Source organism: Vidua chalybeata, chromosome 9 (genome assembly GCF_026979565.1).
Source record: "Vidua chalybeata isolate OUT-0048 chromosome 9, bVidCha1 merged haplotype, whole genome shotgun sequence".
NCBI lineage: Eukaryota > Metazoa > Chordata > Aves > Passeriformes > Viduidae > Vidua > Vidua chalybeata.
In genome coordinates, this window is record NC_071538.1 from 7,172,306 (window position 1) to 7,189,822 (window position 17,517).

General features: G+C 43.9%; 1 protein-coding gene across 2 annotated transcripts in view; it reads right to left on the minus strand.

The window, feature by feature from the left end:
• Positions 1–17,517, minus strand: part of PATJ (PATJ crumbs cell polarity complex component) — a 134,339-nt gene that overhangs the window by 55,245 nt on the left and 61,577 nt on the right. For both annotated transcript variants that reach the window (XM_053950420.1, XM_053950421.1), the window contains exon 26: positions 1,913–2,109. In XM_053950420.1, coding sequence (XP_053806395.1) covers positions 1,913–2,109 — 197 coding nt within the window. The remainder of the gene's footprint in view (positions 1–1,912; positions 2,110–17,517) is intronic.

The following is a 17,517-nucleotide window of genomic DNA, read 5'->3' on the forward strand; positions in this document are numbered from 1 at the left end:
GCAATTTTCCTACCCTACTCCATTATGGTCCAGACTTTCATACCTTTTCTCACACTTAAAATGAAATCAACTTCAGATGATGGTGCTTCTAGAGCAAAAAAAAAAAGTTCTTTCTTGTACTATGTGTATTGAAACTCCCTAATTACAGAACTGTTAGACAATGAAAAATGCTTGGACAATTCTGACTATTCCCAGGGTACCCCCCAGGCAGCCAAACTGCTCTTTTTTGAGTCAAGAAATGTGAAAAACTAGGAGGTTTTCTGACTGCACAGAGAGTTGCTGAAAGTTCAAAGCATCCCCACCCACAGAGAGCAGCAGGTCAGCAAATCCCTGCTCCTCACTGAGAGTCTCTCCAAGGGGAAGATCCCCAGGGATGGACGGTTTTTTTAAACCACTGAAGCAATCACCACGTGGGGAATCACTGCAGGTACCGCAGCTAAAATGTCATTTTGCAACAGCCCAAGAACCAGATGAAGTGAAGGAAAAGCTGTGTTTTCAGGCTGAAGGTGAAGCAAGGAGACTGGAGAAAAAGTGAAGACAAAATGCTCCACTTGCTAACGAGCTCTCTTGCGTCGTGGGTGAACTCGTGCCAGACACAACTACAGAAGATAAGTATTTTAAGTTGCAACAGATCAAAACAGATTATAGCATGAAATTTATTTTCAGGATGGGGAATATCCCTGTCATCTGTAAAAACACATATGGCAACGTTGAGGGGGTTTTGGCTTTTTTTTTATCGAAAAGTGTGAATTTCCCTGTAAACCACACATGCACTCCAAGGATTGATTTACTGTCCCCTTCCTGCCTTTCAACAGCCCCTCCCCACGCAGAGCTTGTGAACATGCTGAGAGCACAGACTTTGCTGACAAGACATTGCTTTTCACAGGCCAGTGATTTTTGTTTCACTGCAAACACATTTACCTGCCAAAGGCCAAGTTCTCAGTTGGCATAAATCAGCACAGCTCCTCGCTCAGCCACCTAATTCCACTTCCAGGCTTTATTTAAAGGTTCAAGATGCCTCTCCCTCCCTGCACACGCTGAAGGGAATAATTACCTCGAGGAACTCATCCCCAGAGTACTCTAGGGAAGAATTACCTCGAGGAACTCATCCCCAAAATGCATCCAGGGAAGAGTTTTACCTCAAGAAGCTCATCCCCAAAGTACATCTAGGAAAGAGTTTTACCTGAAAGATTTCATCCCCAAAGTGCATCCAGGGAAGAGTTTTACCTTGAGGAACTCCTCCCCAAAGTGCATCCAGGGAAGAGTTTTACCTTGAGGAACTCCTCCCCAAAGTGCATCCAGGGAAGAGTTTTACCTTGAGGAACTCCTCCCCAAAGTGTATCTAGGGAAGAGTTTTACCTTGAGGAACTCATCCTCAAAGTGCATTCAGGAAAGAATTTTATCTGAGGAACTGATCCCCAGAGTGCATCCAGGGAAGAATTTTACCTCACGAAGCTCATCCCCAAAGTGCATCCAGGGAAGAGTTTTACCTCCAGGAGTTCATCCCCAAAGGAAGAGGGAAGAGTTTTACCTCAAGAAACTCATCCCCAAAGTGTATCAAGGGAGGAGTTTTATCTCAAAGGTTTCATCCCCAAAGGAAGAGGGAAGAGTTTTACCTCCATGAGCTCATCCCCAATGTGCATCCAGGGAAGAGTTTTACCTCAAGAAACTCATCCCCAAAGTGTACCAAGGGAAGAGTTTTACCTCAAAGATTTCATCCCCAAAGTGCATCAAGGGAGGAGTTTTACCTCAAAGGTTTCATCCCCAAAGGAAGAAGGAAGAGTTTTACCTCCAGGAGCTCATCCCTAAAGGAAGAGGGAAGAGTTTTACCTCAAAGATTTCATCCCCAAAGGAAGAGGGAAGAGTTTTACCTCCAGGAGCTCATCCCCAAAGGAAGAGGGAAGAGTTTTACCTCCAGGAGCTCATCCCCGATGTGCATCCGCCCGTCCCGTCCTGCGGGGCCGTCGGGATTGATCCCAACCACGAAGATGCTCATCCTGGAGCGGTCCTTGTTGCCAGCCAGGCTGAGCCCCAGCCCATTCTTGTCTTTCTCCAGCTCAATAATGTGCAATTCTCCCGGGAGATCTGCATATCTCTGCCTGATTTTTTCTGGGAAGGTCAAAACATAAAGGGAGTTAGAACATAAAATGAGTTACATGCAGATGTTCAACAACACACACAAATATGCCAGAAATTTATGGCTTCTCAGCAAATAAGTGTTTTTAACAGAGGTCTTTTCAGCACAGACTCTAAAACATCATTTGCTCTGTGTGTATCAGTCACACAGCAAAACAAAGCATCAGCTGCAAATACTGTTCACATGAAACCCACACTGTTTTTAATTATTTGCACAACAGCCTGGTTCCAAACCAAAACTTTTCAGAAAGGAGGGTAAACAAGGAAATTCCAGAGGCACCTTTACCTTACAAAACCTATCAAATTCAGGAAATTCCCGTAAAGTTCGAGCTGGTTAATTAACCACTGCGGGGAAGTGAAGCCCTTAATGGCTCAAACATTACTGCAAGCTCACATCTCAAGGCAAAGCCTTCTGCTTCCTCCTGGTGACTCAGGAATCTTCTCAGCACGCTCTGCTTAACTCCACGGGCTGATTAGGCAGAACAGATGTCAGTGACAATGGAGATGAGTGATTGCATTTTTAAATGCAGCCTCACCTGATATTAAGGTAGTTATTTGTCTTTCATCTGCATTTCAAGCATTCCTGTGACAGAGCTCGATATATTTACGAAGTTATTCGGAGCACACAGCGTGGCTGGGGATGCTGACAGGTTAATCTGAGTGTCTTTTCACCACTGGCATACAAACATCTGTCACCATTGCTAGGGAGGGCAGTTCTTTCCTCTCTGCTTTCCCCAGTTTAAAGCACCACCTGCACCCTTCAGCTGGGCCACACACTTGAAAGAGCAAGTCAAAGCACACCCCTGTGGCTGGGTGTCACCTTTAGCACAGAGCCCAAGGTGAAAGAAACTCCTGCATTATGCATAAAAAAGGAGAAATAAGGGATATTATATGTTCAGCCATATCCCTGAGTCAGCAGCAGGAACTAGATCAATATTAGCTACTACCACTCTCCTGGGGAAACATATTTTAATAGCATGATTTAACTGCTGTAGTGAATGTTCCCATGACAACGAGAAAGAGGGAAAAGAGCTGGGGAAGGTGAGAGGGAGGCAACCAAAAGTGAACAAAAACTGCTGAGAAGAAAGAAGATGAGGTAGTTCCTTCCACAGCCCCTGTGCTGTCAGGGTGATTTAGCTGCACATGGGATGTTCCCAGTGGCTCTTCTCTCCAAGGGTCCTTTCTGAGTAATTATTCCAGCTGCAGCAGCCCCTTGTGCCTTGGCAGAACCCGCTGGGACATGGAGAGCAGCTTCCCATCTCCAGCCCCAGCTGCACCCAAGAGAATTACCCACACTGAGAGCAACCAGCTCCCCCCTCGCTGCATTTACAGGCTGACATTTTCCTGCCACACTCAAAATCCCCAGTGCCTGAGCCTAAAATCCCCAGGGTGTACAGTCAGGGTGAGATGTTATCCCTGGGAAGCTGCTAAAGCCCTACAGAGCTCTGCACAAAATCAGAGCATCACCAAAAAAAAGAAAAAAAATTAGAAAGCTCATTTGTTACTATCAATTATATGCCCCCCAAAATTCATGTAACTGTGTTAAATAAATGGCAATGCGTGTAGCTGCATGGTTCTTTAATGTATGTCTTAACTAATGGGGTCAACGTGTAATTAGAGGTGTGGTTTGCTACGTGGATTTGGAAACTGTTTTCTCTTCTTAGTAACAGAACAGCAAGACAGGAAGGGTCTCAAAAACCGAGTTTTCTGAAAGCAAAGGAGATACAGCCACACACAGCCACACCTGGCTTGTTCACAGCACTGAGGTTTGATTTCTTTGCCCACGAGGCCAAGTCCAGACCTGAAGAGCTCTAAGGCATTTGCTGCCCACCACAATTAGACAAATAACTCAGCACAGCACAGCAAGGAGCTGCAGCACACCCCAGAACTGGCCACCAGCAGAAAAGGGTTTTTCTTATCGATTGCATTTTTGTGGCTAAAACTAAGAATTGGAGCAGGAGGGCTGCTGTCCATCACCTTCTGCCACAGCTCCCTGCACTGCTTGTTGTACACATCTCACTGCTGCTTGCCAGGAGCAAGGAACATGTCTAAAGCATAATTTTAACAACTCACAGCTGGGTGCACAGACAGGAGCTGAAGGAGCAGGGAACACACACACACACACACGTTTAAATGCAGTGCAGATGAAGCTGCCCATCTTCAGAGACTGCCTCAAAACTCATTCCTGGTTTGTCAGTAAAATTCCCCAGCACGAGCAGCCCTGTGACACTGCAAACACACGTGGCTCCAGCCTCTGCCTGCACACAAACTGCCTCTGTGACTAAGTCTGTAATTCCACGGTGTTTCCTCCCCAAAGTGAGTTTTCTCACATGGGAGAAATGTTGGCAGTTCAGAAGCACATGTGTATTCCTTTCTGAGCTGGGCTGGAACTAAAAGTGAGCTTCAGTCCTTCAAAAATCAGTAGTTTGGGCAATTGCCTGGGATGGGGACAAAGCCCCACTAAAATTCCTGGTCTGCCCGTGTTGGGCCAGGTCTGGAAACCTGGTGAGTTGAACCCCAGCTCTGTGCTCCAGCTGTGCCAAAATGCCCCACTGTGGGAACAAATCTTTGGGTAAAGAAAAAGTTCATCTGGCCAAAAAGCAGAGACCAACTCCAGGGTTGGCTGTTTTCTTTGGTAAGGAGCTGGGTTGTTTTTTTTTGTTTGTTTGGTTGGTTTTTTTTTAAGTGTCTTCCCCGTTGCATTACTTGTTGGAAGAAATCCTTACTTACAACAGAAGGAAGCCTCTGTGTGGACTAAACCCTTGATTCTAAATGATCACATTCATTTCCAAAGCGACTATTCCATGGTTGGAGATGGCTGAGGTGACTGAGAGTAAAACAGAGGGAGGGAGGCAGGAGGATGCTCCGTGCCAGCCCCATTTCCATCCTGGCAGGAGGCACCGCTGTCCTGGAGAAGGGACAAGTAGAGACACCCCTGCTTTTAAAACCAACCCTCTCCTAGCCCTGGCTGCCTCCTCCCCGGCCAGCAGAAGGTTCTGGCTCTCCCCAGTCCCACCTCCTGCAGTTCAGCCCTTGGAAGGGCTGTCCTGGCCAGGCAATAAATGACAACAAATTCCCAGCGGCGCTGCCTCACTCATCCAATCTGCATACAAATATCCTCTGGGCATCCAGCTGACTTCCTACAGCACTGGCATGGTAGTCTCAGCTTGCCTCTTAATAAGGATCTCACAAGATCATTTTAAACAAGTATTTACTGCTTAAACAAACCTGCATCTAAGGCATCTCCTTTTGAATGCCTTTTTCAGCTGTTTTTTCTCCCCTCCAGCTGGTATCAGTTTTCAGCTGGCTGCCTAGGGTTGGGGAGCCAGTTAGCATCTGCTTTTGCAAAGAATTCCATTATCTGCCTTCATTACCAGATACTTTACACGAGGCAATTGTAATTCTGTTGTTGCTGCATCGCACATGGGACTCGGTGCCTCTTGTTTTGGCAACTACTCGGGGCTGTTTCCACATTCGGAGACAATATGCCCATCACAACTTCTGCAAACACATCTCACCAAGGATATTTCACCAGCTAATACTGCAGCCAGCTTCTCTTAAAAAATACCATACAGATGTAGCATGAGCCAAAAGCACGAGTAAACGCTTTAGTGATCACTCCTGCAATGATATTTCCCAGTTATATTAGCAGACAATTACATTTCAAAGGGAAACCCTGGAAATGGAAGACAACTGCTCCCAAACAATCTACTGTTATGCTGCTGCATATGTTTCCCTGCCTCAGCAACTATTCCTATTATATTAAACAGAGAGATAAAAGAAATACATGGGGACAATATGGTCAGGATACTGGAGTTTGCATGATCTAGTATGGCAACAAACACAAAATTTATCTGCAACACCAGACCCAGACACCACTTCTCAGGAAGGCAAAAGGCTCTTTAAATGACAGATACATAAAAGCAGTTGCAAAAGGCTGAAGAGCCTGTTTCCCAAACCTGCTGAAATCTCCAGGTAAATGAGCTGAAAGGGAAGAGGTGTTGCTTTGGAAAATGGTGTCTCTGCGTGATGCAAATGAGAGTCCATCCAGAAAAGGTAAAAAGAGGAAAGAAAAAGCTCTGGATGACTCAGCAGAGTGATTTGGTTTAGTACCAAAATGCTCAATATTAAAAATGTCAAGGCAAACTATAAAGAAAAGGGGAAAAAGACCACAGAGAGAGACAACAGCTGATATCTGAATACAGAAGGCGATGCAGAGGATTTTCCATCCCTCTTGTGTCACCTCAGATCTCTATTAGCAGCATATGCTGGCTTTTGGAGATCCCATTTATCAGCCTGTGCTCGTTCTAATGCATTTATCTCCCATTTTTACCCCAGAGCACAAAGCCTGGTTTCAGCCCTGGCCCTCTGCTCCTCACTGGGCAGTGACAGACATCAGCATGCAGGCAGCATCCCCTGCCCAGAACCAGCCCAGCATATCAAGCAACCAATTCCCTTCTTGATTTCACTACAAACATTTAAAAAAATTAATGTAGGAAGTCCCTTGAAAGCTAACCCTAGAGCTGTGAGGGCAGCACGTCTAATTTACTGATTACAATTTACAAGAACCTAAATAAGCATATTGAAGGGACCATAATTGAACGAATGGGGTTTAGAATTCTCCCACTACTAATAATATAATAAGCTTATTGTTTTAATCTTCCCACTAGCCTTCTATTCAGCTCGAAGGAGGCAGACAGTTCTTCAAACCTTATCTCAGAAGTGATGCACTCATCTGTTTTCATAAGCCTTAAAGAAAAAAAAAATAGAGTATTTCTGTAATGCTTTTCTAAATTCCATTAAATCGTTGCAGTTCTTCTCTCAGTGATCAGCAAGCACAAGGAAAATAGGGCAGTTGTATTCAAAAATCTAAATGGAAGGGCCAGAGATGCTGTTCTCAGCAGTCCCCCTCCCTCAGGTGATGAGAGAGGTACATCCTTGTAAGTGCTGTTATCTCCAAACCTGGGGGCAGAGAGAGCTCCCCACCTGACCCAGAGACTCAGAATCCCCTCCAAGCTCCCTCTGACATCCCTTTGGCAGCACTTTGCTCCATCTACATCATTTGGAAATCATTTCCCAAACCTGAAGTGATGATCTGCAGAGAAGAACAAAACTCAGCATTCCTGTCTTCCCTTCAGCAGACTTCAATTAATTCTCCCAGATAAGAAAAAGAGCTCCATGGCCCCTCCTTCCCCAAAATACTGTCAGCCAGCATATTCTAATATTACTTTAGATCCCATGAGGCAGAGAGCATGCACCAGGTGCCACAAACAGCCCGGGTGTGGGCTACACACCCTGACAGATACAGCTCACCTGACCTCAAGTGCAAAACAAGCAGGCATTAAACTCTCCTGAGACAATATTCTTACCCTAAGCTGAAGATTCCCTCTTTTCCTCTTGTTTTGTGAGAAGGATTCGGGCTCTTATTTGGGATCTCCAAGTTTCTTCTCACTGCTCCCACCAGCTCAGGCTCCAACTGTGTTTTGCTCCTCTCATTCTCAGCTCACAAAAGGAAACTTTCCTTCTCTCCTTAGATCCCACCTGTCCCTCACGTCACTTTTCACAGCAGAAAGTGGAAATTTCTGCGGGTGCTTGCTAACCCACCCAGGAAGAAGGGAGTAATGAGAGCCCCCACAATGTGATTTAAGTACCATTTCAGCCTTTAGAAACTGCTAACCATTAATTACTTCTTCCTAAAATCAAGGGAACCATCGCATCCCCCAAAGACAACAGCAGGGAGAAAAGTGACTGAAAACCAGGGAAACTGTGGTCCATAACACCAGAGAGCACCTCCAAAGCTTGCACCATTTCACACCAACATTTTGCACAAATGGAGTTTTTACCAACAATTTTTCTCCTTATTCAGGCCCGAAGCTTCATTCTAAGGTTGCACTTCCATTACACGACATTTAAGTCCTCTGAGGAAGAGATATTGTATGCTTTCCTTTTTTTAATTAGATGAGAAAGCCATGATGAGTCTATTCATGCCCATGTTTATCTTTTAAAAGGAGATTTAGTGGAAGTGTGGTAAATAGAGCATCCCATGCTAATAATTGGTGATTATAAGGGAATCTGCCTTCCCTTGCACACAATCCTTCCACTCATTTGCCTTTGCAATGATGCATTAACCCCCAAGAAAGCACTTGGGTTTCCTCAGAAGTGACCTCCTCTGGGTGCTGTGGCAATCAGTGACTCACTGGAGCTGAGCTGGGAGTGCCCCTGCTCCAGCTGATGCTCCCGAGGTCCTGCAGGCTCTGGAGGAAAGCACTGGCAATTCTGGGACTCTGGGTGTTTCCTCCAGAAAGGAGACACGCTCCTGCCACTGCTTGATTAAACACAATCAAACAGCAACTAGGACTTTGGACAGAATCCACTGTGAGGATATAAATGGTGATGTGTAAAAATAGATCACGTCGTGGTTATGCCTGGGCCACAAAATGCCAGACTGAAGGCATTTTTGGAGTAATTGAATCCTTAAAATGTGAGGTAGGCTCCAATGACAGCTGCTGTAGACCCCGTTTTCAAGAGACAGATCCCACAGAAACACTCTAATGTAAATATCACAAAGTATTTTGTGGCACTGTGCAGCTGAAGTCACTCAAAGCCAGCACCCTGCACTCTCCAGAGCTCCCCAGCTCGGGAGCATCCTGGAGATAAGGCTCAGTTATCTCTGCTCCCCGAGGAAAAGAGCCCTTCTGCTGCCTCCCACAGCTCTCAGGGAAGGCTGGGTGTGAGAACAGGGCAGGAACATCAGGAAAGACTGCAAAGTCCCAGGGAAATTCCAGCTGAGCACCAGGGATCCTTAAGGATGCACCAGCACCAGACTCCAGCTGCTTTAAGGACCCCCTTCACACCTCAGTTTTTGGAGAGTATCTCCCAGCTGGGACAGAAATGTCTTTCCTGACCTCCTCTCACAGAACCACAGGAGGTGGGAGGGACCCACAAGGCTCATCCAGCTCCTGGTAGGATCAGGTTTTCTGCCCTGCTCCTGCTCACTTTGCTCTCGTAGGATCTACGACCCGCTCCCTACATTTGGATTTGAAAGCTGCTCCTTCATTTGATGTGCCTGAATATTGGGAATTCTAATCCATTGCTTTCCCCACTTGGTCTCCATGCAAACAAATGAATATTGTGAACATTCAAATTCTTCCTCCCCTGACAGGAATAATGTAAGCTGATCCTGACAGTGTTTCATCTTTAATAATGATGTTCCCACAACGCGAGGGGCACAGCCGTTATCTTGGAATCTTTCTGCATGGAGTCTAACTAAAGAGAACCATGTCAGACTCTTGTCAGAAACTGAGACTTTGTTACCTAATGAAAACTTCTAGGGGACCAGTGGTAAGTAACTGCAAGAGGCAGCACAGACAACACCTCTCAGAAGTCGAGGTGATGAGACATTTCTCTCTTAGTGATTCATTTAATTCTTTTAATTTAAGAACCTGCAGTAAGAGCCTGAACCTCCTCCATCTAGAGTGGGACTAGAGAAATTTGGATTTAATAATAAAGACTTTCTGGGCAGCAAACACAGCCTTGTGCTGATGAGCCCAAAGATCTACACAACATTCTTCAAGGAAGGTCTCCAGGGGAACTGCCAGGCGCTGTGAAATGTAGGGAAAAACTCCAACAATGTAAAACTTCACATAAAATCAGAACAGCAACACTAACAAGCCATAAAAATAAAAAAACACTGGGGAGCTGGTTGTGGGAGAGCAGGTGAAGGGGGGGAAATGACACTGGGCACTGGGATGAGAGATGGTGCAGAGTGCCAAGCTCCCTCTGCTGTGGCAGCACAGCCCTGTGACACGACAAAGCCACGTCACACTGACCTGGCAACGACTACGTGAAACTTTTGGATTAAAAACCCCCACCCCAGAAGTCTTAACTTTGCTTGCACTGCAGTTTTTAAATGTGCTGTGACAGTGATTAAACAGATTAGAGCTGGATGAATCACTGGGACTGTAGAGCCCAGGAAAATGCCCACGGAGCTGGGCTGGGAATTACAGAGAGAGCCTCAACAGCAAGAAGCCCCACAGAAGATTGATCACGACCAGCTACTTCAGCTGTGAATTAATTCAATGGCAATCTTAATGACAAATTTAAATCCTCTTTTCTATTTTTAGGTTTTAGTTGTTTTGCTGAAGATTGATTGTAGCTGTCAAGCTAGTTACTACAAAAACAGATTTACTTGCACCAAAATATTGCATTAACATTGCACGTTCCTTTTTTAGGCCTGCTATGGGGATCTAAGTATTTTAAGTATATACAGAAGCTATTTAAACATTTAAGGAAATATAAAATTTACGACACATTTGGTTAATTAATTAATCATGTCAGATATTATGGAGAGCTTTCCTTCTATATTTTATATTTTTCCTAACAACATATACTGTTTGCATTTGGAGAGACATGAGAATGTAATTAAAACACAAACAGCCTCGTAATAAAAACACTGCACACAAACATACCAATTATAATTAATACAAAAAAAAAATATCCTTACTGCCATGTTTTCCTTTAAAACTGGGATATTTAACAGAAGCATTGTTATTCTCCTGGCAGATAATGGCTGGTCTGTGGTGATCAAACCTGTTTTTTATGGCCTAATTTCCACTTTGCCAAGGGTTCTGTCTCTGGGTTTCACACACAGCTCGTTGTGCAGTGACCTCAGAGGAGGCTCTGCCACCCCACAAACACTTCCACAATTCTCCAGCTGACAACTCTCAGCTTCACACTCCCAGCTTTTATTCGCAGGCCAGCAAAGAAAAATATCCTCTCTCAGCCCCTAACAAGTTGCTCAGGTTTGATAAGCTGTTTTCATTCCCTCTGAAGGAGTTGTGAAGAGAAAAGCTCTTTGTTTCAGGCTGCTGAGGAAAAAGGCAAAAGCTGGATTTTTACTACGGTCAGTGCTGGGTCCAGATTCCTCTCAATTCTCTGGGTGCACACATACTTCACATGAAAAAAGCTATTCAGGAAAATTATGCTAATGGGTCAGAGTATGCTCAGATCTCTATGCAGATTGCCTTTTAAAACTTCCAATGTGTGTTAAGAGCAGAAAATGTTCAATTTAAATGAAATGCAAAGCCAATTTAAATTAAAAAGCAGCTAAATATTAAAAAAGCTGGATATCTAGCTTTCAGAGGACATGAGGTGACAGTTCACTTATGGAAAAGACCTGACCAGCCCCACAATGCTGCTCAGGTGGTTTATCTCCTCTTCTTTTTTTCAAATTTAGGCAGTATTTATTATCTCTGTATTTATATTATTATTATCATCTATATCAGTATTTTAAATATATTTTATATTATTTTTTAATATATTTTTTATCAGTATTATTATTTATTTTATCAGTACTTTGTTAGGTTCATACCTGCTCTGTCTTCCACCAAACTAATTACAGCTCCTCGAACATTTACAAACTACCTGACCACTTTTGAGTTTTGAGGTATCAAACTGTACTTGAGTCATCCAGGCTCTGTTTAGGTACAAACCTGAGTTTCCCAATGTCATGGCTTGCCTTTGATAGCTGAGGTAAAATGAAACATGAGTGAAAAATGACTGCGACACCTGGCACTGCTGCAGATTTCTGCACCTTGGAACAGAACAAATGCACCCCTACAATTCCACTTTGGGGCCTCTTCTGCTCATAAATACACAATAACCATTCTTTTGCTATGTATTTCCATTTCTTCAGCTGTCATGTCCCAATTTGTGGTGTCTGATGTGTTAATCACAGCCCAGCACTCTGATTTTAGATCATGTTTTAGCCCAGGAGAATGGAGATGAAGGAGAAGGGTCTTCCTCCCTCCTCTGTCCAAGCCAGCTCTCGTGCCAGACTCCAAAAAATCCATTCCTCCTTCCTGGAAGAGGTTTTCAGCAGAACATTAGAGAGGATGACAAAGTGAACACTTATCATGTAGACAAACCACTAAAACACAAACTTCCAGGCTGAAAACACGTTTCTCCAAAAGAGAAAGGCACCAGCTAAATAAAGAATTAATTCAAAGGTCTCTTCCTAAAATGAGACAGCAAGAGTTTTAGGAAGAATTTTCAACTGTCTCACGTGACATAAATTGAAAATCAGTGGGTGCCCAGTGCTAATGAGAGCACAGATCTTTTTCTAGTGTTAGTCAGGCAGCCACTCCTGCATTTACAGCTGCCAAATTCCTGTCCCATCAGGTGAGGCAGGGGAACCCGGACTGAGGAAGGGATAACAATTCCTCTCCACACAAATCCCCCACTGAATAATCCTGTGAAATCATAAAGCAGTTGCATGCTCTCCCTAAATAAGCCTAAATAAACCTTATTTAATCAGCTGTCCTGAGAGTCTGTTGGAGAAGTTAATCAGGTTTGTGCTGCACTTATGACATCACAACACTTGATAGATTTGATTAAATAAAACAGTATTTTCTATTAGAAATTCTATTCGGATTATTTTTAAGCTCTCCAAAGGACAGAGCTGGCAGACCTGTTTTCTCTTCCACAAAAGAGTAAAAAAAAAAAAAGACACCCTTCCTTCAAATACGAGGTGCTAAGCAAGGCATTTGTTTTTCTGCAGAAGAAAAATTGTATCACAAAGAAGTGAACGGAGTACTTGAAGAGATGATTTCTGGTTTTTTTCTTTAGTAGCAAAATATGTTATTAGACAACAAATAGCTTCTCCTCCAATGTATTTAATGAAATAAAGATATTAATGCCTTAAGCTTTGGGCAATTTTGAAATGAACCAAATTATAATCAGGAAATTGATGATGTATGTGAGCAGAGACTTGCAGTATGTCAAGCACTCTCTCATCTTCCTTTTGGCAAAAGAAATCCATCTCCAAGGATTAATCCAGGAGGAAGAGCTAAATGGATAAACTTTACTATATTAAATACTCACTTTTTCCACTCTGACTGGAGGAGGAAATCAACTAAGAGAAAGCTAAAAAATAAACGCCTGAGGGAAAAGTAAGAGTGGGGTATGGTAATTTTTACTGTACCTCTTTTGGCTTGGTATTCAATTGATTTCCCCCCCCCCCCCCAATGGAATTTAGCCTTCAAATAAGATGATTCAGATGCATCCACAACTTACTCAGTAATAAACACTGTCTTTAGGGTAAGCTGGAGGTCATTGGATCCTGCTTTCTATTTTATTTTATTTTTAAATTTACATGGCCACCTGACCTCTGGGAACCGTGGTGTGGAGCTCCACAGGTCTCAAGATGCCTCACGTCTCTGATGACAGATGGCCAAGCAAGACACCCAACTGATGGCAACCCACCAAAGAGATGCCAGGTCTTCCCAATGGCAGTCCAGGGGTCATCCTCCAGTGTTTATTGATTATATTTTAGTCTCTTATTAGAAATTAAGCTTAGGTGCAATAGGGTGGCTAATTTTATTCTGTTTTTCTACAGGAGCACAGCATATGCAACTGCCCCCTGTGCAATCCAAGCTCCTGCCCCCAAACCTCTGGACTGGCAGCAAATCTCAGGGGTCTCAAAGGTGCTATAAAAAGTTCATGAAAACAGGCAGGAGAGAAACCTGATAAATACACTGAATGGGGGAAAGGCTTTGGTGTGAGCTCACACTTTCATAGAGTTCTCTCAAGGGAAAGCCTCAGGAAGGCCTCAACCACAGGAAAAGCTTAAAGTGGAGCCCACACCTTCCTCCACACCCAAGTAGTTGAATTTCCTACACAAATCTGTAGGAATCAACCTTCATTAGCTGCAGTACTCACAGCACCACTCATTATAACCCTCACAACCTTCCCCATCCCCGTGTCCCTGTGCAAGGCCTGCCCATCTCCATCCCCATCCCCATCCCATCCCCATCCCCATCCCCATCCCCATCATCCCTCCTGCACACACAAACAGCAGCCACATCCTTCTGGCCCCAAAAGGCTCTGCTGAGCTCCCCATTCCTCACAAAATCCCTTCCCACCTCTTTCCCAGCCCTCACTCACAAGCTGCCCGTGCTCAGCCTTGCACAGAGCTCTCCCTGCTCCCTCATCCATCACATGGTGCCTCAGGTTTTGGCTTTTCTATTTTCACATTCTGAGCTGCTTTAGTGTGTGGGTCTGGGCTTCACATCAGGGGATGCTGAGCTCTCTGCACAGAGCAGGGACACAAAACAATTCCTGCTCCAGCTGGGCACCAAGGACAAATGACCCAAAGCTCAGGCCCAGGAGCACAAACAGCGTGGGCTGGAGAGAGAAAAACAAGCAGGATGGGAGTGCCTGGGCTGAAGCTGGAATGGGACAATAAGGTTTGGCTGTAATTTCCTCTGTCCATTTTGTAACCTGTTAATTCTTTTAGGGAGATGACAGATCATTTAAGGATTAACACAGTATCACTTGGTTGTGCATCATTAATGGATTTAAGCAGACAATGCTGTAATTTTAGAGCAAGAGTTCATTTCAGGATTGAGTTCTTAGAAGAGTAGATCACGTGATTTTAAAATACTGTTTGTATAGAAGATGTGATTTTTTAAACACTGTTTTTCAACGGCAGAAAGTCACTGAGGGACCAGCCTGCCGGTGTGGTGCCTGATGAGGTATTGCTGAAGGGCTGGGAGAAGAGTGGAAGAGGAAAAATGGGATGAGACAGGGATGTGTGATGCCTTGAGAAGGCTGATCTAGAGCAGAGGCTGGGCAGAGTCCCAGAATAAAGCAGGGATTCATTCAAAGGATCTCCTCCATGGATCCACCTTGGGCAGCACCAGAGCCCAGCCAGGGCTGCAGCCAAGAGGAACCAAAATGGTCCCAAAATGCACGAGCGCTCCCGGGGGCTCTCACTGGGATCAGCTCTGCTCCATTTGCACCTTGCAGTTCATTGTCCCATTCCAGCTTTAGCCCAGGCACTCCCATCCTGCTTGTTTTTCTCTCTCCAGCCCACGCTGTTTGTGCTCCTGGGCCTGAGCTTTGGCTCATTTGTCCTTGGTGCCCAGCTGGAGCAGGAATTGTTTTGTGTCCCTGCTCTGTGCAGAGAGCTCAGCATCCCCTGATGTGAAGCCCAGACCCACACACTAAAGCAGCTCAGAATAGGAAAATATAAAAGCCAAAACCTGAGGCATCACTTCCACTATCCCAGGGTGCTCCAAGCCCTGTCCAACCTGGCCTTGGACACTTCCAGGGATCCAGGGGCAGCCTCAGCTCTCCTGAGCAACCTCAGATTATAACATTTCCTCTAACAACTTTTTGAGGAAGCAGGGAGAGGGAAGCACAAGCCACGATCTCCAAGCACTGATGAAGAAAACAGACTTGCACATCATCACACTGATTACAAAAGGATCATTATTGCTTCTGGGGCAGCAGAAAGAACCACCTGCCCTTCAGCCAGCTGCCACATCTCCTCTAAAGCCAATATGGCAAAAGTGTTTTGAATTTGGTGATAAAATAGAGATGCTCATCTGATGCAGCCAGCACACACAGATATATCTGCATATAAATTTCCTTCCTAATGTCTTTAGCTTGCAATCAGTTTTCAATACACACGTGGCCATTACAAGGCATAAAGCAAATTTTCACTGGTCTGTCACAGTGTACTGTAGCCAGCACACCTAGAGATAAATTCTCTGGATTGCTCTTTAAATGCCACCTACCCTGATAAAGAGCAATTACACACCTGCTCAAAGTGATGACACAACAGGGAATAAGGGAGAATCAAGTCTTCAGACAGAGAAGCAAAAAATAAATTCAACTTTCTCCTGACAGTTCAAGAAGTGATTCTGGACAGCTGCCTCAATTGCTGCAATACTGTGCAAAAGTAGGTAATGTCTATAAAGAATAAAATTATTGTCATTTAGCATTTTTTTTTATTTCCCTTCTGTTAGAGCCTTACTTCCCCTATGCATTGGGAGCAGCTACTGCGCAAACCGAGCGGATCATTTTGTTACAGAACTATTATGCAAATAATCTGCTCTGTATTCTAACTAGAAGCAATGCTGTGCTAGTCTGGGCAAGACATGAGGCACTGTGGAGTTTTCTTTTTAATTTTTTTTTTCTCTGTGCACTGGAGCAACATCATTTACGGTGGTAATGATGAAAGATATCTTCCAATCTAAAAATCAGATTATTAGTCAAGAATATAAACACATAACCACCTTTTACGAGCTGGAGTCTGCCTTTCATTTACCTATTTAAATATTTACATCCTTTTAACATATTTTTAGTTGCAAGTCATTGCAGTGATATTAAGAATACTTTGGTGAGAGCAATATATAAAGACCCACTTGGATCACCCTCTCTTAGCAAGTTTGTGCCTGTGTTTACAGATTTACACCACAGACATTATCTTAAATCTGAAATTACTTATCTGTAGCACCGGAGCGAGATCAAAGATCCCAAACAACATCAGCCACCTGCACCAAGCCCCAGACAATGTAATAACCTTATAACATCAAATCAGTGTATTTCATGCAGAGCATTTCAGTGCTATTCTCTGGGTACCTGGCTGGTGTTGGAAGAAAAGATCTTACCTAAGAACAAATGCAATCTCAGGCAATATTTAAAGATGAGATTATCCTTCATTGCAAATAGCTCATTTGTTTACTATCACATCGCTTTATTCTTGCTTTGCCTCCTTCTACCACGAAAATGCTGAATATTCAGTTTAGATTCCCAGCAGCTTTTTATTTTAGTCTAAAAACATTTACCTAACACATTCTTAACAAGCAAAGTGAAGAAAATTCAGCCATCTGTCTCTGCATTACAATAACAGTTATGGAAGAGTAGATTATTCTATACAGCAAGAAATTTAATGCTATGAATTCTTATACTTTAAGCACTGTGTGCTCCAGTCAGTTTTGTATACAAGAATGTTGAGCACTGGCACAGGCAGAAGCAATGATTTATAAGCAAACACATGAGAAAATATTTTGAAGATATTAAATGCATTCAATATTCCAATCATGCTATATGTCCATGCTTCAGACTGAAGGAAAGAAAATTAAAAAAAAATACCTCTGCTATTATTTTCTTTCTCCAGCACTTCACTAGTTCTAAATTACCACTAAAAATGCTTAAAAATGACTTGCTGGAAACAAACACGACATAGAGATAGATGTGAATCCTTACCTGGGAAACCCCCTTGTACCATTGCTGTACCAGCATGTACTCAGGAAATCTGCATTCCTGACAAACATTCAGGGCTGTGAGCAGCTCAAATCCTCATCACACACAGGCTCAGGGCTTGTCTTTCTTCTGACGACCTTGGGCCTATTTTGCTGAGATTTTTCTCTCCTTAAGGGCAAACCGTCTGTCTGTTTCTATTACGAGATGCCATCAATTATATTAATTTCGGGCTGCCCACAAGCTCCCAGTTACATCTGCCAGCAGAGGAGAGCTGCCTGTGGAAGCACGCAGGGAGCAGCAGATCCCCTGGATTCCCACATCTGACCCACG